This window comes from Salvelinus fontinalis, chromosome 3, assembly GCF_029448725.1.
Source record: "Salvelinus fontinalis isolate EN_2023a chromosome 3, ASM2944872v1, whole genome shotgun sequence".
Lineage (NCBI taxonomy): Eukaryota > Metazoa > Chordata > Actinopteri > Salmoniformes > Salmonidae > Salvelinus > Salvelinus fontinalis.
This window is the reverse complement of record NC_074667.1, coordinates 40,648,870-40,676,217: the sequence shown is the minus strand read 5'-3', so window position 1 is coordinate 40,676,217 and position 27,348 is coordinate 40,648,870. Positions and strand designations below refer to the sequence as shown.

Here is a 27,348-nt window from a genome sequence, read left to right as displayed (position 1 = left end):
GTTCAACATTCACCTTATGCTACCATTTCTGTCAAGCCGTCTACGCATACAGTTTGACGCATACGTTAGATAAATTCAACGTATGCACCACACCGAATGAACGGCAACTGCCTCCGCAACGCTGCAAGGTAAACGCAGCATTTTTTGGGAAATGAATGTCATTCTGGTGTTCCAAAATGCTAAATGCAATGACACTGTCGGTGTGATCGAAGCTTTACCTCCATTCTGCTGCGATTTCAATTGGGCGCTCGTGGCATATCCCTCTCGCGTCCTTTTAATCCACGAGTCTTGACGGAAAAGCGCAGAGGCGAGGTGTAGGCACACAGCTCCTGGGATGAAGTATATAATCTATTGGAATTAAAACAGTGTGACTGCCGGATTCAAATAAATGGAATGTAAGTAGATTTTTACGCATGCATTATGATCATATTAATGGCTATTTCAAGAGAAGGCCAATCTGATTAATAGAGTTAAGGTAAGATTCATGGTTCATTGCGGCTTTTTCAATGTGTCCTTTTTATTAAAATGTTTTAGCACGAGACCATCATGAAATGCGTACCTTTCAAAGCATTTATGCGTGTTATACACGATGTGGCTAAGGTTTATCTATCCTAATTATAGCTTTAATATCATAAGAGGCGTTGGCGACTATTACGAGTGCAATTGCAGCAATATTTTATTTGTAGTGAGGAAATATCCATTAAAGCCTAATAGACAAGCAGGCTAATCAGACCTGTATTTGTCTACAGTATGTGCAGTCACCACCCAGTTAGCTGAGAGGCCTGTGAGAGAAAGGCTGAATCAAATCATATTATATCTCAATACTGGCCATTGACGTGCGTTGGCCTGAAATTGCTCCACATTATGATTAGATCTGAACGACACCATAAGTGCGTTTTTCCTCATTTGGGCTGTGGGTTGCTCCGTTGGAACAATATCGGAGCGCAAGGATAAGATGTTGTCGATGACTGAAGAAAAAATAAGCATCCCGTAATTTAGTAGGGAGGAACACAGATGGTGCTAGACATCGCGCCGGCATGGATACAGGTAGCCAACCCACCTTCCTACGTTTTTTCATCCCTGTTTGATTCTGTATAGCCCATTTACTTTTTTTCAGGTAGCCGTCCTGTTCTTGCGCTAGCCTATAAACTGTAAACGTGTTTTTAAGAACCTTGTAATATGGAGAGGATTCCAATGCTGATAATCATATTCTCAGTCAATATGCAGAGCACGTCTTCTGCATCAGTGATTTGAGACCATGTTTGCCTTGAAAATGGCTGCACAGGAGGCTGCTGAGGGGAGAACGGCTCATAATAATGCCCGGAACGGAGCAAATGGAATGACATCAGACACATGGAAATCATGAGTTTGATGTATTTGATACCATTCCACCAACTCTACTCCAGCCATTACCACGAGCCTGCGCTCCTCAATTAAGGTGCCACCAACCTCCTGTGAGTGGCCTCCATTTCACTATAGCCAACACATCATACAGCATTACACCATAGACCTACTCTACATAAGACTGTTTGCAAGAAAGTTTGTGTCTCCTCTATAGCCACACCCTATTTTAAGCATACGTTCTAATAAATCACCATGCTTGCAAAATTAGCTAAACTAAGTAAATAATCTGCACCTGTTCTTCCTCTCCTCTCTCTTAAAAGCACACATAGGCCTACAACACTAGGCTATATACTCCAGCAGTCCAGTCCAGACATGGAGATGAACACTTCTGAGACACCTCATTTCCATCCCCAATAACCAGTAGAACTAGGCAGCTAAGCAAAGCAGAACAACCACTCCACCTCTGAGTAGGCATTATGCAAAACACACACACTGCTCTCAGGGGTTGTCCTTGCTGTCATGGTGAAAAGCATTGGTAATTGGATGTGTCTGCAAGTTAGAAAAATAATTAGCACCCAACCCAGGTGACGTGCATGAACCTTTAGGGCACTAAAACCTTTAACAGCCTTGAGTAAAATGTCCATCCCTTATGGAAACCAGGGTGATTTGGATAGGTTTACAAGCATTAGGTTATATGCAAAAAGAGTTGGAAGATCAAAATCTAGGACACTCCAATTAGAATAGTATTATGTTTCGAATGGCATGTTATATTTTGTATGATATGTATTAATTTTGGTATGTCGATCATTCATTTTGTATAATATGTCTATACATTATTATACATTAGACGTCTTAATTTCTGTAAAGTATTATTAAACCTCCATTTCAGTGCATGCTTTTTCATTCGGAAAATTTGAAATGTACAAAAAATTTGATTATCAGATAGAAGGGCCGGTAATGTTTTTATAAATTCCATGTTACCTGTAATATCAGTCTTAAATATAGCAGAAAAGCATATATAGTCCTTAGTTGTGGGATTCTGAAATCTCCAACAGTCATTAAGATTAATATATTTAAGAAATGGTTTAAGTGCATTGGAAGCATTCACTCGTGATGAGCTATGAGAAGGTCCAGATCTATCTATCTTAGAATCAATAATGACATTCATGTCAGTTTCAATAATAAGGGTATAATCCGGTAAATTGAGCAGGCTTCTGGTTATAGAAGGGAGAAAATCTTTGTGCTATGAGTTAGGAGCATAAATAGATACAATGTCACGCCCTGACCAGAGAGCTTTTTATTCTCTATGTTGGTTAGGTCGGGGTTTGATTAAGGGTGAGTTATCTAGGTGAATTATATTTCTATGTTGGCCTGGTATGGTTCCCAATCAGAGGCAGCTGTTTATCGTTGTCTCTGATTGGGGATCATATTTAGGTAGCCATTTCCTCATTGTGCTTTGTGGGATCTTGTGTAGGTATAGTTGCCTGTGAGCACTATTTTGAGTTTCACGGTTCGTTTTATTGTTTTTTCCTTTGAGTTTTCTATTCCAAAATAAAGGATGGAAACATACCACGCTGCATCTTGGTCTACTTCTTATGACGAACGTGACAGAAGATCCTACCACAAACGGACCAAGCAGCGTGGCCAGGAGGAGCAGGTATCCTGGGCCTGGGAGGACATCCTGGACTTGGGAGGAGATAATGGCAGGAGACGAAAGCCTTCCATGGAGGCAGACGCAAGCGGTGAAGGAAGGACAACGATGACACCGAGGTTCGCGGCCACGACGGAAGCCCGAGAGGCAGCCTCAAAACATTTATGGGGGGGGGGGGGCACATGGAGTGGTCGGCGAAGCCGAGGGGTGTGTCTGAGAGCGAAGAGGAATATTGGGATAGACTGAGCGAGGAGAATTGTGAGATAGTTGAGGGGACTGATGAGGTAGAGTGGCTGGTTTGGTGTCTGGAGCAAGACAGTCGCCGTGAGGAGCGTGGGACCAGTCAGGCACCAGGTTTTGCGGAGATACGCAATGTGTCTCCAGTGCGCATCCACAGCCCGGTGCGTTCTGTGCCAGCTCCTCGTACTTGCCGTGCGAAAGTGAGCATCAAGGCAGGACAGGTTGTGCCGGCTCAGCGCTCCTGGTCTCCAGTACGCCTCCTCGGTCCAGGATATCTTGCGCCGGCTCTACGCACTGTGTCGCCAGTGCGCCTTCACAGTCCAGTACGTCCTGTGCCTCCTCCCCCTACTCGCCTTGAGGTGCGTATCATCAGCCCGGTGCCACCTGTACCGGTCCCACGCATCATGCCTCCACAGTCCAGTACGTCCTGTGCCTCCTCCCCACACTCGCCCTGAGGTGCGTGTCACCAGCCCGGTACCACCAGTGCCTGCCCAACGCAACAAGCTTCCGGCGACAGTTCCTAGTCCAGAGCTTCCGGCAACGTTTCACAGTCCAGAACCTCCTACAACAGTCCGCGGTCCGGAGCCTCCAGTGTGGGTACTGGTGACGCGTCCACCGATGACGCGTCCACGAGCGAAGTGGGTACTTCACCCCGCACAGGAGCCGCCCCCGACGGTAGATGCCCACCCGGACCCTCCCCTATTGAGTCAGGTTTTGCGGCCGGAGTCCGCACCTTTGGGGGGGTACTGTCACGCTCTGACCATAGAGAGCTGTTTATTCTCTATGTTGGTTGGGTCGGGGTGTGATTTAGGGTGGATTATCTAGGGGAATTGTATATCTATGTTGGCCTGATATGGTTCCCAATCAGAGGCAGCTGTTTATCGTTGTCTCTGATTGGGGGTCATATTTAGGTAGCCATTTCCCCATTGTATTTGTGGGATCTTGACTATGTTTGTGTGTAGTTGCTTTCTGCACTGCATGTAGCTTCACGTTTTTTGTTTTATTCGCTTTATTGTTTTTGTGCTTTAAGTTTTCTCTTCCAAATAAAAGGATGGAAACATACCACGCTGCATCTTGGTCCACTCCTTATAAGGATCGTGACATTACTAATTTACCTAGCTCTGATCAATAGCTCTTAACAAGTTGTAAATTACAGTGCATGGAGAATGGTGTTATTTCTATCGGGGAAAAATTAAGTAGATGCTTTTTCCACTTGGAACCGGTAGGTTGGTTAGACCTTATTCGTGGTTTCCTTGCACGTAAAGGTGGTGGCATTATTAGGGAATTCAGTCAAGGTCAGAAATCGGGTATCTGTAGACACACCTCCGCCACACCTTCATCTATTCGATCTCCACCCAAACGAATAGCGGGTGAATAGCATGCTATTCACATGCTTAAGTTCAAGGTCAGAATACGCATAGAGAAAAAAGGACATAAAAAGGGAGTTCCATTCCATTTACGCACGCTTAACTTGGGTCGGAATCTGCCCCTAAGAGCGTTGTGCCAGTAACCGAAAAGTCGCTGGTTTGAATCCCCGAGCCGAATAGGTGAAAAATCTGTCTGTACCCTTCAGCAAGGCACTTAACCCTACATAAGTCGCTCTGGATGAGCGCATCTGCTAAATGACTAAAATGTAATGGCCTTTTCCCTATAGTGATCTCTTCCTATTGACCACACTAAAGGCAGGTTGGGCATCCCTGCTCATTCCCTCAGGAACAATAAGAACCTGACAGCTGATGGAGCTCCCACATTGTTGGCTGTTCCATGTCATGATATCATCATCATGCACTTAGGAAAAAAAGGAGATATCTAGAACCCAAAAGGGTTCTTCGGCTGGCCCCATAGGAGAACCCTTTGAAGAAACCTTTTTGGTTCCAGGTAGAACCCTTTTGTCTTCCATGTAGGACCCTTTCCACAAAGGGTTCTACATGGAACCCAAAATCAAAAAGGGTTCCAACTGGAACCAAAAAGGGTTCGCTTATGGGAACAGCCAAATAACTATTTTGGAACCCTTTTTTCTAAGAGTGTGGTGTAGAGAGGATTCAAGGTGCTGTCCCACCTCTCCCCAGAGGTAGACTTGGAGCAAGAAAAACTCAACTCCTCACTTGCGGTTTGGTGTTGTGATGTGATAGTGATCTATGTCCTCTCCCTACCCCCTCTACACACTCTCACTACCCCCTGTGTACACACACTCTCGCTACCCCCTATGTACACACACTCTCCCCCTCTACACATGCTCGTGACCCCCTGTGTACACACATGCTCGCTACCCACTGTTTTCACTCTCCCTCACTTCTATACACACACTCCAACCAAATTAATCGGTACAGCTATAGTCTAAATGGAAATCTGTGCGCTTTGTGATAATGATCACCGAAATGAATGACTGGCTGACTGCCTGGCTGGTTACTGTATATGACATCATTAGTTTCCTTTGGAAACATTGTTGTGGCTTTCCTAAAGTACACATTTTGATAGTGTCAATAAAATGCCCCTGACTTATTTCTCTACATTGAAAGTTAAAAACAGGTATGGACCCGTTTTTAATTTCATAGACTATATAACTTTTTTATCGTGCTTTGTGAGAAATGTATTTAAAAATAAATAAAAAAATCCTAAGCCTTATGCAAGGGGTCAGGCTACTTCCTTTACAGCCCTTATGTAAATCATTTAGACCAATCAAGGTACCACAAAGTTGGATTATTTGCATGTCCTTTGTTTGGATGGATGTGCAAGGTACTCTTGCTTAAAGCCACACTTTGTAATGGTGTGCATATCATTAAAGAGTGGGTCACCAACAAAAACATAAACAATGAAGCAAAAGGCATTCCATTAAATTTTTACATGAAAATAGCACTTGATTTTTTTGAAGCAGTATGTAGCACTCAATGAATGACATTCTACATTAGAGCAACATGTTATCTGAACATGATTTAAAAGCTTTTTGTTATTTGATAAAGTACAATTTTTTTAGGATCCCAATTTGCCTCTGCAAAAGCATCAGCTACTCTTCCACATGAAATGTGAAATAACACAAAGTACAGAACATTATTAGTCAAGGACTGAAATGTGTGTGTGTATATATATGTATATATATATGTGTATATATATATATATATATATATAATGTAACGCTCGTCTTTAGGTGGAAGAGAGGAGGACCAAGGCACAGCGTGGTGAATGTTCATGATGTTGAATTTTAATGAATTATCCAACTAAACAGAACACTGACAAAATACAAAACGACGTGAACAGACCTGAACTTGAGAACATAAAACATGAACAGGAACAAACGAACGAACGAAACGAAACAGTACCGTGTGGCGAACAAACACAGCAACAATCACCCATCAACAAACAGTGAGAACAGCCTACCTTAATATGGTTCTCAATCAGAGGAAACGTAAAACATCTGCCCCTGATTGAGAACCATATCAGGCTAATACAATGAACCCAACATAGAAACACATAACATAGAATGCCCACCCAGCTCACGTCCTGACCAACTAAAGAAGGCTAAACAAAGGAAATAAGGTCAGGAACGTGACAAATAATCAATACAATAATATGAGATCTGTATGTAAAACATTTACATTTGACATTTTAGTCATTTAGCTGACACTCTGACTTAGTTAGTGATTCATTTTAAGATGGCTAGGTGAGAACCACATATCACAGTCGAATATACAACATACAAACATTCCATTCCAGCTAAACAATGGATATGTATGAATTAAAATTTGGAGAATAGTAATATTTTACACACACATGAAGGTACCCATAGGCAATAATTTCTGGTGGAGAAAAACGTGAGGAATTGGTGGCTATATAATTTTAGCAATAAACTGTTCATATCTCATTATTAAAAATAATAAAATCTTCGTAACATAATTCACCGCCACAGAGACATGATAGTCTGACAGACGATTATGACATCCAAGCCTCATATGAGCCAATTCAATGAGGCTTGTATATTTCATCATCAGTCAGTGCTTCAGTCACAGCGACCCCTGAACTCACTGCATTGGTGTCATAAGTGGGATATCGCTACAGTAGATGCATTCTTCAAAGGAAGTAGGTCATGTAGCGACCTAAGTATGACCCAGAGGGATCTTTCATGTCTGTTTTTAAAACTGAGTCATTAGAATTGTTTGATTATCTGAACACTAGGAATTATCATAAAAAATATCACCAACCTGAAAAGTGTTATATCTCTCGGCTCCTGTGCCTCATTGTAAAGCCTTATCTTTCCCCTGCTGTAGATGTTGCTCAGCATCTCTCCGCTGTTAACACAACCGTCATCAATACCATTCAGTTAACAGCTCTTTATCACTATGAAAGGCCATCATATCTGCTAAACATCCTTATCTTTGATGTACCTAAATGTGGCAGTTTCCTCCCATCTAAATCTATTGTTTTTATTTTCACCAATGTTAATATTGTTCACTGGGACATTTTTAATACAATGTCCTGAAAAGTTTCTTCCGTTATCCTGCTGAAAAAACCTAACTGATTTGTTATTGCTTTGCAGATGGGGAAAGTCCTTACCTGTTCATTATGGGATTTTGGGGAATGCCATGGCCTACAGGAGACATCTTCTCTCTGAGTGGATACAGGCAGTAGGGTATGATACCAGCGCTCTCTTTTACTGTAATGGGTGTATAACAAATACAAAATTGTTTAGAATGTTAAATCAGATGTCATGTGATACTCTCAGCTGCCATTTACTGTATCTGAAGATAACCAAATCATGGCAGCATTCAATTCATCCAGCAATTAGGCTAATCTTGTCACCTCAGATATGGTCACATACTGTTGGACTTCACCACCAAAGCAGGTGGTGACCGCAGCACGTTCCTGTTTGTCCTTGTGTGCTGTGCCAGTTTTCAGGATGCGTTCCCTGAGGAAGACAGTGTTGTTGGCCATTGTGGCATCAGTGGTGTTGGTGGTGGCCCTCCTCCATTCTTGGCCCACCCGGGCCTACACCACAGTGGATGTCCGTCAGAGACCAGGGCCTATAGTAGAGAGGCACCTGGAGGAGAGGCTCCCAGAACCGGACCAAAGATCTGCCAACATCCCCTATCGCCTGAAGGAGAGTGTTGCAGGGTCAGTTTGAAATAAGCCTTTGAAATAATTCCGATATTGTATTTCATTGTCATTTTCGTTGTCATTTAATTGATGGAGTCCTATTGTCCCTTTCATCTCTCTCCAGTCTGTTGGCACGTAACGGGTGCGTGTGTGAGGGTGAGAGTGGTGGGGTGAACCTGCCCTTTGCCCAGCTACTGTTCCCACGGGTGTCGGCACACCCCCTGCACACTGCTTTTGATGCCTCTGAGCTGGAGGAAATGAAAAGACGGAGGGCCAAGGAGTTCCAGGGCTTCCAGATGAGGTGAGAGCACAGGACTGTATACCAGCACAGAACTGAAAGGACATCCCATATATCATCTTAGTTATTCCTTACACTAGGGGAAGTTGCTGTGTCTGTCCTTTCATGTGATTCATTTCCAAGCTTGTACATTCTTAGGCTTAGGTTAAACTTGCTGTAGGTCTTTTGAAGGATATGATGTCAACATTACCCCATCTTTGAAACAAATAGCCTAATAGAGTTCATGAAGCTTCATTCTAGCTGTAATAGCTTTGAATAGTGATTATTAACCTGATGTGTATTTGTCCCCCTCCAGGTCTCAGACTCCTGTAGATATGCTCATTGTGGCCGAGGCCAACAATCCTCTGCAGTACCCAACACAGGGGGTGGAAGTACGGCCGCTCAAAACCATACTCATCCCAGGTCTGATTTATAACAGGGATTAGTTTAGTTTTACCTTGATATAAACGGGAAGGTCCCTTGATATTTAAAAACGTAATTGTCAAGGAAACCTGGTATAATATGGGAAGCACAGAAAGAGAAGTGTAGTTAGATGAAGCTACAAATTCAGGGAAAGACTGTCCTCTTACAACAATACATAAAACAAAAAAAACTCAAGCACAAGTAATCTCGATGCTTACAACAGTTTAATAGATCTTATTCACCAACGTATCGGTCTCCAATGACCTTCATCAGGGTATTCTTACAGGGAGGTAAAACTCAGTATTTTAAAGAGACAAACAATATGTGTTCCAACAATCTAACATGTACTATTATTACAACCGCTGACAACCTTTATTTCCGCCATTACCATTATTACTACCTTGATAACCTGCTGCTCTGGAAGACTGTTTTAGAGCAGAGAATAGTGTTTTGTTGAACAACAGAGAAAATGTTTACTCCAGCTGACAGTTGATGCGGTGTATTTGGATTGGATGAACATCCAGCAGCTTAATCAAATATGCCAGTAAATATATGTCATATGTTTTCAGGACTTGCCTTACAAGACCTTCCCAGAGAGCTGTACACAGTAAGTAGACTGATAATATTTGGTTTGAGTTATTATTTCCAGTACTATTTCATCTGTCTGGTCTTTGTCAAGTAAAAAACGCCATATTTCCTTATTGCTTTATCTTTGTTCCCTGTCTCCCTCTTAATTATTTTCTTTCTTAGGTCAACTTCACCTCCACCCTGGGAGCGTTAAATGTGGCAGCGGAGGTTGAGGGGGTAAAGGTCAAAGGTGACGGGGAGATGCACATGACCCTGATGAGCAGCCTGCTGCCCAACCTGAACCGGCAGTTACAGTTTGTCTCCTACACCAACACACTATTCCACCCTAGTACAGCAGACACAGGTGAGGCCAGACACACCTGACTTTCTGATGTACTACTACTTTCTGGGTTGTGTCCATTAACAAAGATCTACACCAAATACTGTCTGTAATATATTTGTGGTAATGAGGTTGAAAATACTCTCGCTATGTCTTTCAGTGCAGTTTGAGACCGAGGGACACCAAGCCATGTTCACCATCAAGATCCGCCATCGTGTAACTCCAAAACTCTACAACACAGGACCCAAAGGGGGTATGTGGAAAAATGCAACTGTATCTCACAATAGCACAACACTTACTAAAAAATAACCAAAATCACATCGGAGATCAACGTGTAATGTCAAAGACCCTAACTTTGTCTCTCTCTGTTCCCAATCTAGAATACAACATCAGTGCCCTTGTTACGATAGCAACCAAAACTTTCCTGCGCTATGACAAGCTCCAAGATCTCATCGACAGCGTGCGACGATACTATCCCACTGTCACCATAGTAATAGCTGATGACAGTGAAAACCCCAAGACTGTCTCTGGCCCCTACATCGAACATTACATCATGCCATTTGGAAAGGTATTTTTTTTAAACACTGCTTCCTCTTTTTAATGTATAGGAACCAGTGTACCTGTCATGCATTGTTTTTGTCTAACAATAACATTTGTTTGCTTAAATAGTACTTGACTAAGATTTCCTTAGTTGTCCTATCGCTGCTTTGGCTTCCTCTGTCCCACATCCTGTTCTCTGCCACAACAACTAGGGCTGGTTTGCAGGACGGAACCTAGCTGTTTCCCAGGTGACCACTAAATATCTGCTGTGGGTGGATGATGACTTCATCTTCACGGCCAACACCAAGCTGGAGAAACTAGTGGATGTACTGGAGAAGACCACCCTGGATCTGGTGAGGGGCACAGGCCGTGCCATACTGTATTGCTGACCTGGGTTCAAGTACTATTTGAAATACTTTGAGCTTTTGTGTTAGCCTGCCTGGAGAGAGAAGGATTTGCCATTTTGAGACTTTTCAATTGGTTCCATTGCAACAGGTAAGCTCAATTAAGCACAGGTGAAATAATTTCAAATAGTGTTTGAACCCAGGTGTGTTGTATTGCTGCTAGGGATTTTAATATAGCATGGGACTGTTCAATCCCATCCTCCTTTGATGAGTTTTTTGGTGGTGACATAATTTGCTGACCCTTATGTAAAAAACACAAAAATTTCACATGAACACATGATCTTGTGTGATCTCATTTGATCACGTAACAACATGTGAAGTAACATGTGATAACATTAAACTACAGTCGTGGCCAAAAGTTTTGAGAATGACACAAATATAAATTTTCAGTCTGCTGCCTCAGTGTCTTTAGATATATTTGTCAGATGTTACTATGGAATACTGAAGTTTAATTACAAGCATTTTATAAGTGTCAAAGGCTTTTATTGACAATCACATGAAGATGCAAAGAGTCAATATTTGCAGTGTTGACCCTTCTTTTTCAAGACCTCTGCAATCTGCCCTGGCATGCTGTCAATTAACTGACTGATGGCAGCCCATTCTTGCATAATCAATGATTGGAGTTTGTCAGAATTTGTGGGTTTTTGTTTGTCCACCCGCCTCTTGAGGATTGACTACAATCCTCAATGGGTCTCAATGGGATTAAGGTCTGGGGAGATTCCTGGTCATGGACCAAAAATATATCGATGTTTTGTTCCCCGAGAGGGACTTTGCAATTAATTGCAATTCATCTGATCACTCTTCATAACATTCTGGAGTATATGCAAATTGCCATCATACAAACTGAGGCAGCAGACTTTGAAAATTAATATTTGTGTCATTCTCAAAACTTTTGGCCACGACTGTACACATGACAACATGTCAACAATCTCATGTGAAATAAATGTGACAACATGGGGATGCAAAATTTCAACATGTGATACCATGACACTGTATTTTTACAACTAAATGAAGGTGTTAATGTGAAAGGACAGTATGATGCTGTATGTTGATTACTTGGGACTCAACCTCACTTGGGATTTGAACTCACAACCTCTTGTTTGCTAGCTACCTGAAGTTCTTGCTGCGCCACCAATTATATATCAATTTTTTCACCTTTATTTAACCAGGTAGGCAAGTTGAAAACAAGTTCTCATTTACAATTGCGACCTGGCCAAGATAAAGCAAAGCAGTTCAACACATACAACAGCACAGAGTTACACATGGAGTAAAACAAACATACAGTCAATAATACAGTAGAAAAATAAGTCTATATACAATGTGAGCAAATGAGGTGAGATAAGGCAAAAAAAAGGCCATGGTGGCGAAGTAAATACAATATAGCAAGTAAAACACTGGAATGGTAGATTTGTAGTGGAAGAATGTGCAAAGTAGAGATAGAAATAATGGGGTGCAAAGGAGCAAAATAAATAAATACAGTAGGGGGAGAGGTAATTGTTTGGGCTAAATTATAGATGGGCTATGTATTATGTGGATATAATGGAAAGTATTCAGACCCCTTGAATTTTTCCAAATAAAATGTATTAAATAAATAAAAAATCCTCAGCAAAGGAGAGATCCTTGATGAAAACCTGCTCCAGAGCGCTCAGGACCTCAGACTGGGGTGAAGGTTCACCTTCCAACCGGACAACGACCCTAAGCACTCATCCAAGACAACACAGGAGTGGCTTCGGGACAAGTTTCTGAATGTCCTCTATTGGCCCAGCCAGAGCCAGGACTTGAACCCGATCGAATTTCTCTGAAGAGACGTGAAAATAGCTGAAAATAGCTGTGCAGCAATGCTCCCCATCCAAACTCCCCAAATACAGGTGTGCCAAGCGTCATACCAAAGAAGACTCGATGCTGTAATCACTGCCAAAGGCACTTCAACAAAGTACTGAGTAAAGAGTCTGAATACTTATGTAAATGTGATATTTCTGTTTTTTTATTTGTAATAAATTAGCTAAAATCAAAGATTTTTTTTTTTGCTTTGACATTATGGGGTATTGTGTGTAGATTGATTAGGGGGGGAAAAAACTATTTAATCAATTTTAGAAATAAGGCTGTATAAGGCTTTTCCACAAAATGTGGAAAAAGTCAAGGGGTCTGAATAGTTTCCGAAGGCATTGTATATTTATTGCTAAAATACACTTCTGCACTTTTCCCTAAGTTGCAGTAAAAACAAAGTAAATGTATACGAAAACATGGTGTTATTTATATAAAATGATAATATGCTGCTGTATTCTGATTCCATTTACTGTAAAGTATTGTATAATTTTGTACCGTGACCACAACTGGGACTTGTCATGTTACAGTGCAGCTACACTGCCAGATCTGTCAGCATGAAAGAGTTATAGGCCACAGACTTATTGGTAAGAATGCATTTCTGCACTTTGCTTAAAGCCTCCCAGAATCTAGTAAATAATTGTCCAATTATCACAGCCAACGTAACAGTAACGTAAAACTAGCAGTGCTCAAGGACACTTTACATTGTAGAGCATACATTCATTCTTTGGGGATTAAACATATTGGGTGGGAGTGCATCAATGTTTCTGCAGTGCCACCAGGTTCATGCATGTTATGGTTAGAGTACACTAGTGTCTTCTGAGATACAAAAAGGTCAGAGATACACTTCACAGGTACACATGTACAGTTCGATACCTTGTAGGTATAATGGGACATTTTTTGACCTAATATTCTGAATATAAAGTACGATCATCACTGCGCTTTAAATTATAGGTGGGGGTAATGTACTGGAGGGGTGCGTTAGAATATTTTTCGGGCATGGTCAAATATATGCGTTTGTGCGAACTGTCAGTTATTCTCAGTTCTGACTATTGTCTCATCATTGATTACATGTATTTATTTCCTCAATTTGAGGGTTTCCTGTCTAGCTGTATTATGTTGGTGGTCCATATTAGTCTGCATTTAAAGTTATACCTGAATCACTATGATAAATAATACTTTTTCTTGAGTTTATTATTAACAAAGCTGAGATGTACTTTATAGTCCAAACGGTAGGAATATAGGTGAAATCAGTTACTGACACCGACGTGGTGGTGTAACAGGATGACTGGCATACTGTTAACCAAGAGGTTGTGAGTTCAAATCCCGAATAAGGACATGTTGAATAATAATTACTGTATAAAATGAACACACACAATGTAGTTGTGTGTTAAAATCACTGTGTGTGAGTGTATCTTAATGAAAATTTGAATCCACAAGTGAATCTTCATGTGAAGTGTTCCAAAAACTGGAGAGGAAGAAAATCCCATGCTACAGAAGGCTATATCAGTCTGCTAATACAGTACTAGTAAAGGCCCAGTGTACTTCTTCTAGGGAAGAAAATTACTTTTTTTTAAATTTGTATTTTATTATGATTTTTCAGGGGGTGCTGCAGCACCTTTGGCACCCCTATTTCCCGTGGCTATGAGTGATCAAAATAGTTATACTCTTCTTTTTTTTTAGTTAGTGGTGTCTTTAAACATTTTACTAAGACATAATTCAACACTTTCTGTGCAACAGTCAAGGCCAGTTCAGAAGCATTCTCTGGACTCACTGGGAGCTACTCTGCAGAGCCAAAAACAGCTCTTAATCGATTCAGCGCATTCCGTCTTGGGTACAATGAGGGAACACAATCAGCACTCCAGTCGTTTGCCAGACAGACACAACTTACATCATGAGTTCAATTAACGTTTTAAAATGATTTGCATTTACAGTACATCATGAAAAGAGTATTGAAATAAACTCCTACAGTAGCTGTCTTGTGAAGATGACAAATGAGGAAGCAGCGTTCCCCTCTGATGTTGATGACCTAACTAGCCACATCCTGTCTCTCGAAACACAGTAGCTTTGCCTTTTAAAAGCTACAAGCGAGATAAGATTGAATCCCGGCCTTGTTCTCCAGTTACAAAAGAAAACAAACTCAGACACAGGCACTAGCCACTTTAATAATCTCTCTGTTTCTTGCATTACTCATCTCATATGTGTAAACTGTACTCTACTATTCTACGGTATCTTAGTCACCTTAATTGTTTAAATATTGAATCACCCATCTCATATGTTATATTGTACTCTATACTATGCCACTGTATCTTAGTCCGATGACGCTCTGACATATATGTGTGTGTGTGTATATATATATATATATATATATATATATATATATATATATATTCTTAATCCATTCCTTACTTAGAGTTACGTGTATTTTGGGTATATGTTGGGAAACTGTTAGATATTACTGCACTGTTGGAACTAGAAGCACAAGCATTTTGCTACACAGGCATATAACATCTGCTAAACACTTGTATGTGACCAATAACATTTGATTTAATTTGCAAGCAATTTTGACAACACACTCTCCATCTCCCTCTATTCTTCACTGATGTATACAGGCATATTCTTGCTTTGTAGCACATGCACACCACAGCAATATTATGCATGCACAAAAGTATAAAGTAAACACAAAAGCCAAAAAATCGGACACCCACTTAAGGCTGAATGAAGGGGGTTTTGTTTGGAGCCCGAATCCAACTCCGAGACCTTACTATGGGCTGGGGGAATAGAATAGACCTCTTGTGTGCCATAGACTGGGACTCCAGCTCTTAAGAGGGAAGTCTATGGGTTACACATGTCAGCAGCTGGTCTGGTGTACACTTTTAATGAGTTCTTTCTTCGGCCCACAAAAGCACAGCCAGAAAAACAGAGGCAGATATTTCTCAGTTTTCTGGTTCTTATTTTAATTTTGTTTGTTTATTGTGTCCTTTGGAATGAAGTGATCCAACGGGTCCAAAGGTTTCCATCGGTTTCCTTGTATATCAAATCACTACAGCATGCACTCAATATCAATTTCAGACAATTGGAAGTATCCCTAATGTTTGTTTATACATTGTACACACTACACAGTATTTGTGAAAATCTGGTGTGTGTGTCAGGATCAGTTAATGCCTTGTGTGTGTGTGTTAGGTGGGTGGTGCAGTGCGGGAGGCTACAGGCTACACTGCCACCTACAGGCAGACCATCTCCATTGAGCCAGGGGAGGAGGAGGAGGGCGACTGCCTGCACATGCGGAGGGCCTTCCACCACATCATACAGGGCTTCCCAAACTGTGTGGTCACTGACGGGGTCATCAACTTCTTCCTGGCCCGCACAGACAAGGTCCAGCAGGTGGGCTTCGATCCCCGCCTGGCCAGAGTGGCCCACCTGGGTGAGTATGGCCCCAGAGCACAGCACCACACTGGGTGTACCTGTCCATAACATCAGCTGCACCTGTGGTTAAATTGAGCTACCTGGAGCTGGGCTCCTGCACCTTATTGGTCCAAAGAGGAGTAGGATAGAAAGCAGGACAAAAGTACTAACCCCAGCCCTAATCCTAGCTTCATGTCTACGACCTGGTTCAACCCTAGCATAACCTTAACACTAATCCTGACATAACCCTAACCTTGTGTTCAAAACTGGTTCAACCTTCATCCTAACCCCTCCAAATAGTGCTCCTCCACCTCTGAATTCCCAATTTAACCCCTGAGCTGCACCATCTACATTTGGAAGAAGGTCATATAAGTAACAGTACTTCAAAACCAAATGGAAGAGAACATTTGGATACTTGGGCACAAAACCCCTTTTTGCAGTCTTAATAGTCATTAACAGTTATCCAAAAGGTTGAGGAAGGAACAAGATTGCTTCTTCTCATGTTGGTGAGTTGCATTTGTTCATATAAATTGTGTGATACCTGAAGTGCCCTCAGCATAAAAACAAACCTCTTTCCTTTTGCTCTGACCCATTGGTTCTTTTCACAGAGTTTTTCATCGATGGCCTTGGCTCGCTTCACGTGGGATCCTGTGATGATGTCATCGTCAATCACGCCACCAAGATCAAGCTTCCCTGGGTCAGCCAATCAGAGAGTGACAAGACTTACGCCAAGTTCCGCTACCCACCAGCCTCCTCGGACGCCACACACACCAAAAACGGCCTCCTCTATTTTAAGAACCACTTCCAGTGTTTGACTCACAATTAAATGTCATGTTTTTTACCTGTAGCTTCTCCTCTCGTTCAAGATTCCTGCTCTTCCTGAGTTGCCAAAGAAGCCCTCGGCCCGATGTGTCCCATCAGATAAGATTTTAGACAACCACATTACATGCTTCCCCTTAAAAACAGCCTTGCTTGTTTCACTCTAAAGGGATTGTCATCCAAACAGAGCAAAGCTGTCATTTCTCTTAACTTTGCTCTTCACTTGTGTACTCTTGATTATAAACGCAAGGTAGAGAGAATTTTAAGGCATTTACAGTGCATTCGGAAAGTATTCAGCCCCTTTGACATTTTCCATATTTTGTTACGTTACAGACGTATTCTAAAATGTATTAAATTGTTTTTCCCCCCTCATCAATCTACTCACAAAACCCCATATTGGGGCGGCAGGTAGCCTAGTGGTTAGAGCGTTGGGCCAGTAACCAAAAGGTTGCTAGATTGAATTCCCGAGCTGACAAGGTAAAAATCTGTCGTTCTGAACAAGGCAGTTAACCCACTGTTCCTAGGCCATCATTGTAAATAAGATTTTGTTTTTAACTGACTTGCCTAGTAAAATAAATATTGACATAGCAAAAACAGGTTTTTAGAAATGTTTGCAAATGTATTAAAAATACAAAACTGAAATATGACATTTACATATGTATTCAGACCCTTTACTCAGTACTTTGTTGAAGTACCTTTGGCAACAATTACAGCCTCTAGTCTTCTTGGGTATGCTACAAGCTTGGCACACCTGTATTTGGGGAGTTTCTCCCATTCTTCTCTGCAGAACCTCTCAAGCTCTGTCAGGCTGGATGGGGAGTGTCGCCTCACAGCTATTTTCAGGTCTCTCCAAAGATGTTCGATCGGGTTCAAGTCCGGGCTCTGGCGGGGCCCCTCAAGGACATTCAGAGACTTGTCCCGAAGCCACTCCTGAGTTGTTTTGGCAGTGTGCTTAGGGTTGTTGTCTTGTTGGAAGGTGAAACTTCGACCCAGTCTAAGGTCCTGAGCGCTCTGGAGCAGGTTTTCATCAAGGATCTCTATTGTACTTTGCTCTGTGCATTTTTCCCTCGATCCTGACTAGTCTCCCAGTCCCTGCTGCTGAAAAACATCCCCACGGCATGATGCTGCCACCACCATCCTTCATCGTAGGAATGGTGCCAGGTGTCCTCCAGACGTCACGCTTGGCATTCAGGCCAGAGTTCAATCTTGGTTTCATCAGACCAGAGAATCTTATCTATTCCTTTAGGTGCCTTTTGGCAAACTCCAAGCGAGCTGTCATGTGCATTTTACTGAAGCGTGGCTTCCGTTTGGCCATTAAGGCCTGACTGGTGGAGTGCTGCAGAGATGGTTGTCCTTCTAGAAGGTTCTCCCATCTCCACAGAGGAAATCTGGAGCTCTAACAAAGTGACCATCTGGTTCTTGGTCACCTCTCTGACCAAGGCCCTTCTCCCCCTAATTGCTCAGTTTGTCTGGGTGGCCAGCTCTAGGAAGATTCTTGGTGGTTCCAAGCTTCTTCCATTTAAGAATGATGGATCCCACTGTGTTCTTGGGGACCTTCAATGGTGCATAAATTTAGTACCCTTCCCAGATCTGTGCCTCGACCCTATCCTGTCTCAGAGCTCTATGGACAATTCCTACAACCTCATGGCTTGGTTTTTGCTCTGACATGCACTGTCAACTGTGGGAACTTATATAGACAGGTGTGTGCCTTTCCAAATCATGTCCAATCAATTGAATTTAATCAATGGAAACAGGATGCACCTGTGCTCAATTTGAGTCTCATAGCAAAGGGTCTGAATACTCATGTAAATAAGGTATTTCTGTTTTGTTTTTTTATATATAAATTTGCAAACATTTCGGAACCTGTTTTCGCTTTGTCATTATGGGGTAATGTGTGTAGATTGAGGGGAAAAACTAATTTAATACATTTTAGAATAAGGCTGTAACGTAACAAGATGTGGAAAACGTCAAGGGGTCTGAATAGTTTACGAATGCAGTGTATGTGCGTTTTGTGCCTCAAATCTTATCTGACGGCTTGCCACTGAGTCCTTTTGTTAGAGACAGAGAAGAAAAATATGCTGAATTCCTATCGATGGCACAATTGGTTGACTTTTTGGAAAAGGAAGAAGCAGCATTAGCCGCTTGCTAAGAGATCAGAGATGTGTGTAGTCTGTCATTCCCTTTGTACTATACAGTTAGAGCTGGACTGAGCTCTATGGGTCAGCCAAATGGGGACTTAGGATACTGAGGATGGGATTGACAGTCAGCAGAGAGGACACTTCTTAGCATGTGAGAATCTCTCAGACACAGCACATGGAAGATGAACACATTCAAGACTCTAAATGTGTGGTTAATTCACCCTGGTTGGTTGTGCCAAAGGGTTTCCAGGTGGTTTGAGGTTGAATTATATATTTTGTTTGATTTGTTTTCCTGCCCTTTACCAGTGGTGTAAAGTACTTAAGTAAAAATACTTTAAAGTACTACTTAAGTAGTTTTTGGGGGGTATTTGTACCTTACTGTTTATATTTTTGACAACTTTTACTTTTACTTCACTACATTCCTAAGGAAAATAATTATGTACTTTTCACTCTATACATTTTCCCTGACAACCAAAAGTACTTGCATTTTAATGCTTAGCAGTACAGGAAAATGGTCCAATTCACACATTAATCAAGAGAACATCCCTGGTCATCCCTGCTGCCTCTTATCTGGAGGACTCATGAATCACAAATGCTTCATTTGTAAATTATGTCTGAGTGTTGGAGTGTGCTTCTGGCTATCCGTAAAAAAAAAAAAAAGAAAAAAAAGAAAATTGTGCCATCTGGTTTGCTTAATATAAATTATTTATACTTTTACTTTTGATACTTAAGTATATTTTTAAGGATCAAAAGTAAAAGTTTTCGACCACTGTCCCTTACCCAGAACCCTCTGTGTCACTGTCACCCCTGACTGGCCCATGCTTGAGGAGAATGATGCTCATCCATCTGATCTGGGATCTAACCTCGGAACAATATCCCTATTTCTCCTGGTCTGCTGCAATATGTCTATCTGGGGTCTATCCCACTCTGTTTTCTACTCCAAGCATCATAAAAAGGAACGCTTCTGTCCATGCATGCCTTTTAATGGGAGTTGAGATTGATTGCATTGTTACAGTGCCTTCAGAAAGTATTCATATCCCTTGACTTATTCCACATTTTGTTACAGCCTGAATTCAACATGGATTAAATATTTTTTTTCTCACCCATCTAGAGTACACACAATACCCCATAATGACAAAGTGAAAAGATTTTTTTTGACATTTTCGCTAATTTATTGAAAATGAAATACAGAAAATATCTAATTTAAAAAAGTATTCACACTCCTGAGTCAGTAGTTTGTAGAAGCACCTTTGGCAGCAATTACAGCTGTGAGTTTTTCTGGGTATGTCTCTAAAAGCTTTCCACACTTGGATTGTGCAAAATGTACCCATTATTCTTTTCAAAATAATTCAAGCTCTGTCAAATTGGTTGTTGATCATTGCGAGACAACAAGTTTAAGGTCTTGCCATAGATTTTCAAGTAGATTTAAGTGAAAACTGTAACTTGGCCACATTCACTGTCTTCTTGGTAAGCAACTCCAGTGTAGATTTGGTGTTGTGTTTTAGGTTATTGTCCTGCTGAAAGATGAATTTATCTCCCAGTATCTGGTGGAAAGCAGACTGAACCAGGTTTTTCTCTAGGATTTAGCCTGTGCTTAGCCCCATTCTGTTAATTTTTTTTATCCTGAAAAACTCCCCAGTCCTTAACAATTACAAGCATACCCATAACATGATGCAGCCACCACTATGCTTGAAAATATGGAGAGTGGTACTCAGTAATGTGTTGTATTGTTTTAAAAACAAAAAGTGCTTTGTCACATTTTTTGCAGTATTACTTTAGTGCTTTGTTGCAAACAGGGTGCATGTTTTGGGAAAAATTTATTCTGTTCAGGCTTCCTTCTTTTCACTCTGTCAATTGGGTTAGTGTTGTGGAGTAACTACAATGTTGCTGATCCATCCTCAGTTTTCTCCTATCACAGCCATTAAACTCTGTAACTGTTTTAAAATCACCATTGGCCTCTTGGTGAAATCCCTGAGCGGTTTCCTTCCTCTCTGGCAATTGAGTTAGGAAGGACGCCTGTATCTTTGTAGTGACTGGTTGTATTGATACACCATCCAAAGTGTCATTAATAACTTCACCTTGCTCAAAAGGATATTCAATGTCTTTATTTTATTTTATTTAGGGCACAGAGAGGAGGTAGTCATTCAAAAATCATGTTAAACACTATTATGGCACACAGAGTCCATGAAACTTATGTGACTTGTTAAGCAAATGTTTACTCCTGAACTTGCTTAGGCTTGCTATAACAAAGGGGTTAAATACTTATTGACTCCAGACATTTATTCTTTTCATTTTTAATTAGTTAGTACAAATTTATGCAAACACAACTGCATTTTGACGTTATGGGGTTGTGTGTGTGTGTGAGCCATTTTATCTTCAGGCTGTAACACAACAAAATGTCTAAATACTTTCTGAAGGCACTGTATATGCTGCCTTGAACAGAAGGGTTGGTTTGACCAAAGTGCTCATTTCTATATGGAAATAAACACACATTGAAAGAGTAATGGTAAGAATGACACCGTTTGAGTTTAGAGACTCAGTAAGGTACAGTAGAAACACTGTATGAATGAGTATAACGCAGAAGGAAATGTTTGGAGAGACAATGTTAGGATGACACACAGTGTGATGATATGAATGATAAAGAAATGGTCACGGTCACACCGAAGTACCAAGGCAGCAAAACATTTTATATTGACAGTTCTTCTACCAAGGGTTGTATCTGTGGTGTGGCCATGCCCATGCCGACAGCAGGATCACATGATGTTATTTTGTACCATGACCACAAGATGGTCCCCTTGCATCGGAATATTGTTTCTTAAAATCAAACAAAATCATTTCTGTGGACAGTCATTTGTTATGAACTACCACTGCCAGAAATAGATTAGATAACTTTTTATTTTGTCCTTTTTGAATAGAGGAATATTTTAACAGAACATTTTGTGTGATATGTCTGCTTTAGATTTTTCCTCCCTGAAAGTGGATGTTTAACACTCAGTGAGATCTGAATTCAGTCCAACTCTGATTGCAGTAGCCTATGTAGGCAGTAGCTCCTCTTCCATGAGTAATGTCTGTGACTAATACCAGAGACTCCCCAAGCAGATGCTTCCAGTTATCAATATGAGAAGTGTTCTGCATGTGTGTGGGGCCAGTAGTTCGTAAACAAAGACACTGCGTAATGTAGGGTCGGATTGAATTCAACTCTCTGACTTAAATTAGTTGAAGGGATTTGGACAGTGATTTCCATTGTTCAACTGAGGATGTTGGTTCAATTTTTTTCTGCCTGCTTCTCCCTAGAACCACTGGTCTGAATATTCCAATCTGACAGCTATAATCACAACAACCTGCTGCGTTATAACTCTATTTTCATTTAAACATGATTGTAAAGTCTGATAAAAGATACCGTTGATGCATGGTACTGTGTTGATTTCATCCAACATTTCGTAGAGTGTTCTGGTGTATAAAAAGGAAGCTTCTGAGTTAAAGAAAATCAACTTTAAAAATGTATCCATCCATAAACATTTCAACATCCTGTACACCTATGTTAGTATGAATGACATGGCATGGGGTGTTCTACTTAGGTCTGGATTTACCACTTTCTCACCATCTTCTGAGCAGAAGAAAGAAGAAAACTATCAAGAATGATAAGTCATTCACCAGATTTTCTTATAATCATTTTAGGAAAGAAATACACACACATCAGACATAACACAGGCCTTTCCACCTGTAGTGTTCCCTTGTATGTCTCCCTCTCTCCTTTTGCCTTCTCATTTGAAGATCAAACTGCAAGAAGGTAAATAATTCCACATCTTTGATCTGGGAGAACACAAGTGAGAGTTCATTTCCATTTTTGATTTCTGTTTCTCTAATTCTGTCTATTCTAATCTAGAAGGATTTGATGCTCCAGCCTGGATCTACCTTGGTGTGCAAATCAGCTGGAATCAGTTAAAAGAGAAACATGTTGTTTCTGTGGCTGTGGTGGACAAGAGAGAGTACAGTACAGATGCTCTAAAGTTCATTAAGTATTTAGACCACTGATTCATTAGCCAGCAATTCATGTTATATATCACATGCAATAAGTTGTGGAGGGAAAAACAACGTGTCGGCTGTCTGTAGTTTCTGCCCCTGCCTAAGACGAGGAGACTGAATGACATATCTATGAAATAGGTGTGCACATGGAATACATGAATATATTGATATGTGGATAGGTGAAATATTATACTTAACACTTTGTCATTACTGATGTGTAAATACTGGGTTGTGTGTGTTGTTATAGATGAAAATTAAATGTATTTTCAATGCCCTTTGGAAACACCAAACCTCTAAGGATACGGATGCATGTGCATACCTCTGATCCTCGTGCACAGTCCTAGGTGAACAGTGATTGATTTGTCCAATTTGGTTAGAAGCCTGTCTCCATGCTTTGAAGCCACGCTTAGCATTCATCCTAATCATGTGTTCTGACACGTTGAAATGCAACATCTGCCTTTTCAGTCCCCCGCCATACAATTAGCGAGAAAAGATCAATGGATTGGCTTGCTACCATTTTGCATACGAACAACAAAGCATTTGTATTGAGTATAGATGGTGCTTCAGTTTACCTTATATCCTGGGTTTACAAACTGAACTTCTCAAAATAACTTGTTTAAAATAGTCAGAGTCCCCATAGCATTGGGGGTCAAAAAATTGACCTAATCAGGAGATTTTGGGGGCCCAAGATCATCTCCAGTGTGATATTGTCCACCAGCTGGCAATCCAGTCTTTTTTCTATACAGTATACACACACATACTTGTTTATTTGGACAGTCAAGCAAAAACTTTTAATTTATCTCTATACTCCAGCATTTTGGATTTGAGATCAAATGTTTCATATGAGGCGACGGTACAGAATGTCACCTTTTATTTGAGGGTATTTTCATACATATCTGTTTTACAATTTAGAATTGAAAGCACTTTATTTATCTAGTCCCCCATTTGAAGGTGTCATAAGTATTTGGACAAATTCACTTATAGTCTATTAAAGTAGTCAAAAGTGTAGTATTTTGTCCAATAATACTATAGCACACAATGACTACATGAAGCTTGTGACTCTACAAACTTATTGGATGCATTTGCAGTTTGTTTTGGTTGTGTTTCGTATTATGTTGTATCCAATAGAAATGACTGGTATATAATGTTTATTTTTTTATTTTATTTTTATTTCACCTTTATTTAACCAGGTAGGCTAGTTGAGAACAAGTTCTCATTTGCAACTGCGACCTGGCCAAGATAAAGCATAGCAGTGTGAACAGACAACACAGAGTTACACATGGAGTAAACAATAAACAAGTCAATAACATGGTAGAAAAAAGAGAATCTATATACAATGTGTGCAAAGGGCATGAGGTAGGCAATAAATCGAGTAATTACAATTTAGCAGATTAACACTGGAGTGATAAATCATCAGATGATCATGTGCAAGAAGAGATACTGGTGTGCAAAAGAGCAGAAAAGTAAATAAATAAAAGCAGTATGGGGGGTGAGGTAGGTAAATTGGGTGGGTAGTTTACAGATGGACTATGTACAGCTGCAGCGATCGGTTAGCTGCTCGGATAGCAGATTTTTAAAGTTGTTGAGGGAGATAAAAGTCTCCAACTTCAGAGATTTTTGCAATTCGTTCCAGTCGCAGGCAGCAGATAACTGGAAGGAAAGGCGTCCAAATGAGGTTTTGGCTTTAGGGATGATCAGTGAGATACACCTGCTGGAGCGCGTGCTACGGGTGGGTGTAGCCATCGTGACCAGTGAACTGAGATAAGGCGGCACTTTACCTAGCATAGCCTTGTAGATGACCTGGAGCCAGTGGGTCTGACGACGAACATGTAGCGAGGGCCAGCCGACTAGGGCATACAGGTCGCAGTGGTGGGTCGTATAAGGTGCTTTAGTAACAAAACGGATGGCACTGTGATAGACTGCATCCAGTTTGCTGAGTAGAGTATTGGAAGCTATTTTGTAGATGACATCGCCGAAGTCGAGGATCGGTAGGATAGTCAGTTTTACTAGGGTAAGTTTGGCGGCGTGAGTGAAGGAGGCTTTGTTGCGGAATAGAAAGCCGACTCTAGATTTGATTTTGGATTGGAGATGTTTGATATGAGTCTGGAAGGACAGTTTGCAGTCTAGCCAGACACCTAGGTACTTATAGATGTCCACATATTCTAGGTCGGAACCGTCCAGGGTGGTGATACTAGTCGGGCGTGCGGGTGCAGGCAGCGAACGGTTGAAAAGCATGCATTTGGTTTTACTAGCGTTTAAGAGCAGTTGGAGGCCACGGAAGGAGTGTTGTATGGCATTGAAGCTCGTTTGGAGGTTAGATAGCACAGTGTCCAAGGAAGGGCCGGAAGTGTACAGAATGGTGTCGTCTGCATAGAGGTGGATCAGGGAATCGCCCGCAGCAAGAGCAACATCATTGATGTATACAGAGAAAAGAGTCGGCCCGAGAATTGAACCCTGTGGTACCCCCATAGAGACCGCCAGAGGACCGGACAACATGCCCTCCGATTTGACACACTGAACTCTGTCTGCAAAGTAGTTGGTGAACCAGGCAAGGCAGTCATTAGAAAAACCGAGGCTACTCAGTCTGCCGATAAGAATATGGTGATAATGTATTGCCTTTAACTTCATTTCATATATTTAAATTTTTTTATTATTTAACCTTTATTTAACTAGGCAAGTCAGTTAAGAACAAATTCTTATTTACAATGACGGCCTAGGAACAGTGGGTTAACTGCCTTGTTCAGAGGCAGAACAACAGATTTTTACCTTGTCAGCTCGAGGATTCAACGCTCTAAACACCTGTCGCCCCAGGTAGCCTAGGATTTAGTTCTGAGGATTTAGTTCACAGTGCGGGTGTCACACATCCTGTATGATTCGCCCCAGGCTTTCTACTGTAGTGCAACACTGCAACATGTCAATGCCAACTTGTTGTGTCCTGGCACACTGTAAAGTAGGCTGGTAAAAGTCATGCTAAAATGTGTTTAACTTGAGATATCATGAGAGCTACTCAGTTAAAACCTCTTAGTGATCCCTTAACGCACCAATCCTGTTAGCGAGATAGATTTGACAACATCCGGTGAAATTGCAGAGCGCCAAATTCAAACTACCGAAATATAAATTTTCAACATTCACAAAAAGATAAGTGTAATACATCAAAATAAAGGTTAACTTCTTGTTAATCCAGCCGCTGTGTCAGATTTCAAAAAGGTTTTATGGCGAAAGCACACCATACGATTATCTGAGGACAGCACCCCGCATACAAACCCATGAAAATCATTTTTCAACCAGGCAGGTATGACACAAAAGTCAGAAATAACGATATAATAAATGCCTTACCTTTGAAGATCTTCTTTTTGCAATACCTAATGTCTCAGTGACACAATGAATGGTCGTTTTGTTCGATAAATGACTTCTTTATACCCCCAAAATGTCCATTTATTTGGCGCGTTTGATTCAGAAATACACCGGTTCCAACACGCCCAACATGACTGCAAATGATCTAATAAATTACCTGTAAACTTGGTCAAAACATTTCAAACAATGTTCCTAATCCAACCTCAGGTATCCTAAAATGTAAAGAATCAATAAAATTTAAGACGGGATAATCTGTTTCCAATACTGAAGAAAAATAACACGGGGCGCGCTCCTGTTCACGTGCACCAAAATACTAGAGACCTTCAGAGTGATACGTACAAAGAACAGCCCTACTTATTAATTTCTCAAAAGAAAAACATCGACCAATTTCTAAAGACTGTTGACATCTAGTGAAAGCCATAGGAACTGCAATCTGGGCCCTAATAAATCAGGGTTCCAATAGAAAAGTATTGGAAAACACAATGACCTCAACAACAAAAAAATCCCTGGATGGATTGTGCTCGGGGTTTCGCCTGCCAAATCCGTTCTGTTATACTCACAGACATTATTCTAACAGTTTTAGAAACTTCAGAGTGTTTTCTATCCAAATCGACTAATTATATGCATATCCTAGCTTCTGGGCCTGAGTAACAGGCAGTTTACTTTGGGCACGCTTTTCATCCGGATGTCAAAATACTGCCCCCTATCCCTAAGAAGCTTTAAGAGTCCAAGACAAGAAAATTCACTCCATGTCAACAGAGTTCTAATATGAATGCCGTAAATATGGATGCCATATTTGTTTGTGATTGTTTATGCAGAGGTGGACTTGCATGACTCATTTTTCCTCAACCTCAACTTCAATATACTCTCCTGCAACCCGACTCACCCAATGTGGTATGAATCTGCTA

General features: G+C 41.0%; 1 protein-coding gene across 1 annotated transcript; it reads left to right on the top strand.

The window, feature by feature from the left end:
* The first annotated feature begins 181 nt into the window (after nt 1–181).
* On the top strand, nt 182–22,466 carry LOC129848098 (beta-1,4 N-acetylgalactosaminyltransferase 1-like). Its single transcript, XM_055915563.1, has 12 exons — nt 182–395; nt 7,767–7,859; nt 8,119–8,341; nt 8,448–8,624; nt 8,917–9,023; nt 9,593–9,630; nt 9,774–9,954; nt 10,091–10,183; nt 10,311–10,498; nt 10,683–10,823; nt 15,882–16,122; nt 16,712–22,466. Exons 3-12 carry the CDS (start codon nt 8,127–8,129, stop codon nt 16,927–16,929), a joined length of 1,599 nt encoding a protein of 532 aa, XP_055771538.1. The 5' UTR covers nt 182–395; nt 7,767–7,859; nt 8,119–8,126; the 3' UTR covers nt 16,930–22,466.
* Nucleotides 22,467–27,348: the final 4,882 nt, after the last annotated feature.

What these genes read in the sequence shown, in the direction of transcription:
- LOC129848098 (XM_055915563.1), top strand. Translation starts at nt 8,127, where the DNA reads ATGCGTTCCCTGAGGAAGACAGTGTTGTTGGCCATTGTGGCATCAGTG. An exon ending in TTCCAGGGCTTCCAGATGAG is followed by an intron (nt 8,625 to 8,916) that starts GTGAGAGCACAG and finishes GTCCCCCTCCAG; the next exon opens with GTCTCAGACTCCTGTAGATA. An exon ending in CAACACAGGACCCAAAGGGG is followed by an intron (nt 10,184 to 10,310) that starts GTATGTGGAAAA and finishes TTCCCAATCTAG; the next exon opens with AATACAACATCAGTGCCCTT.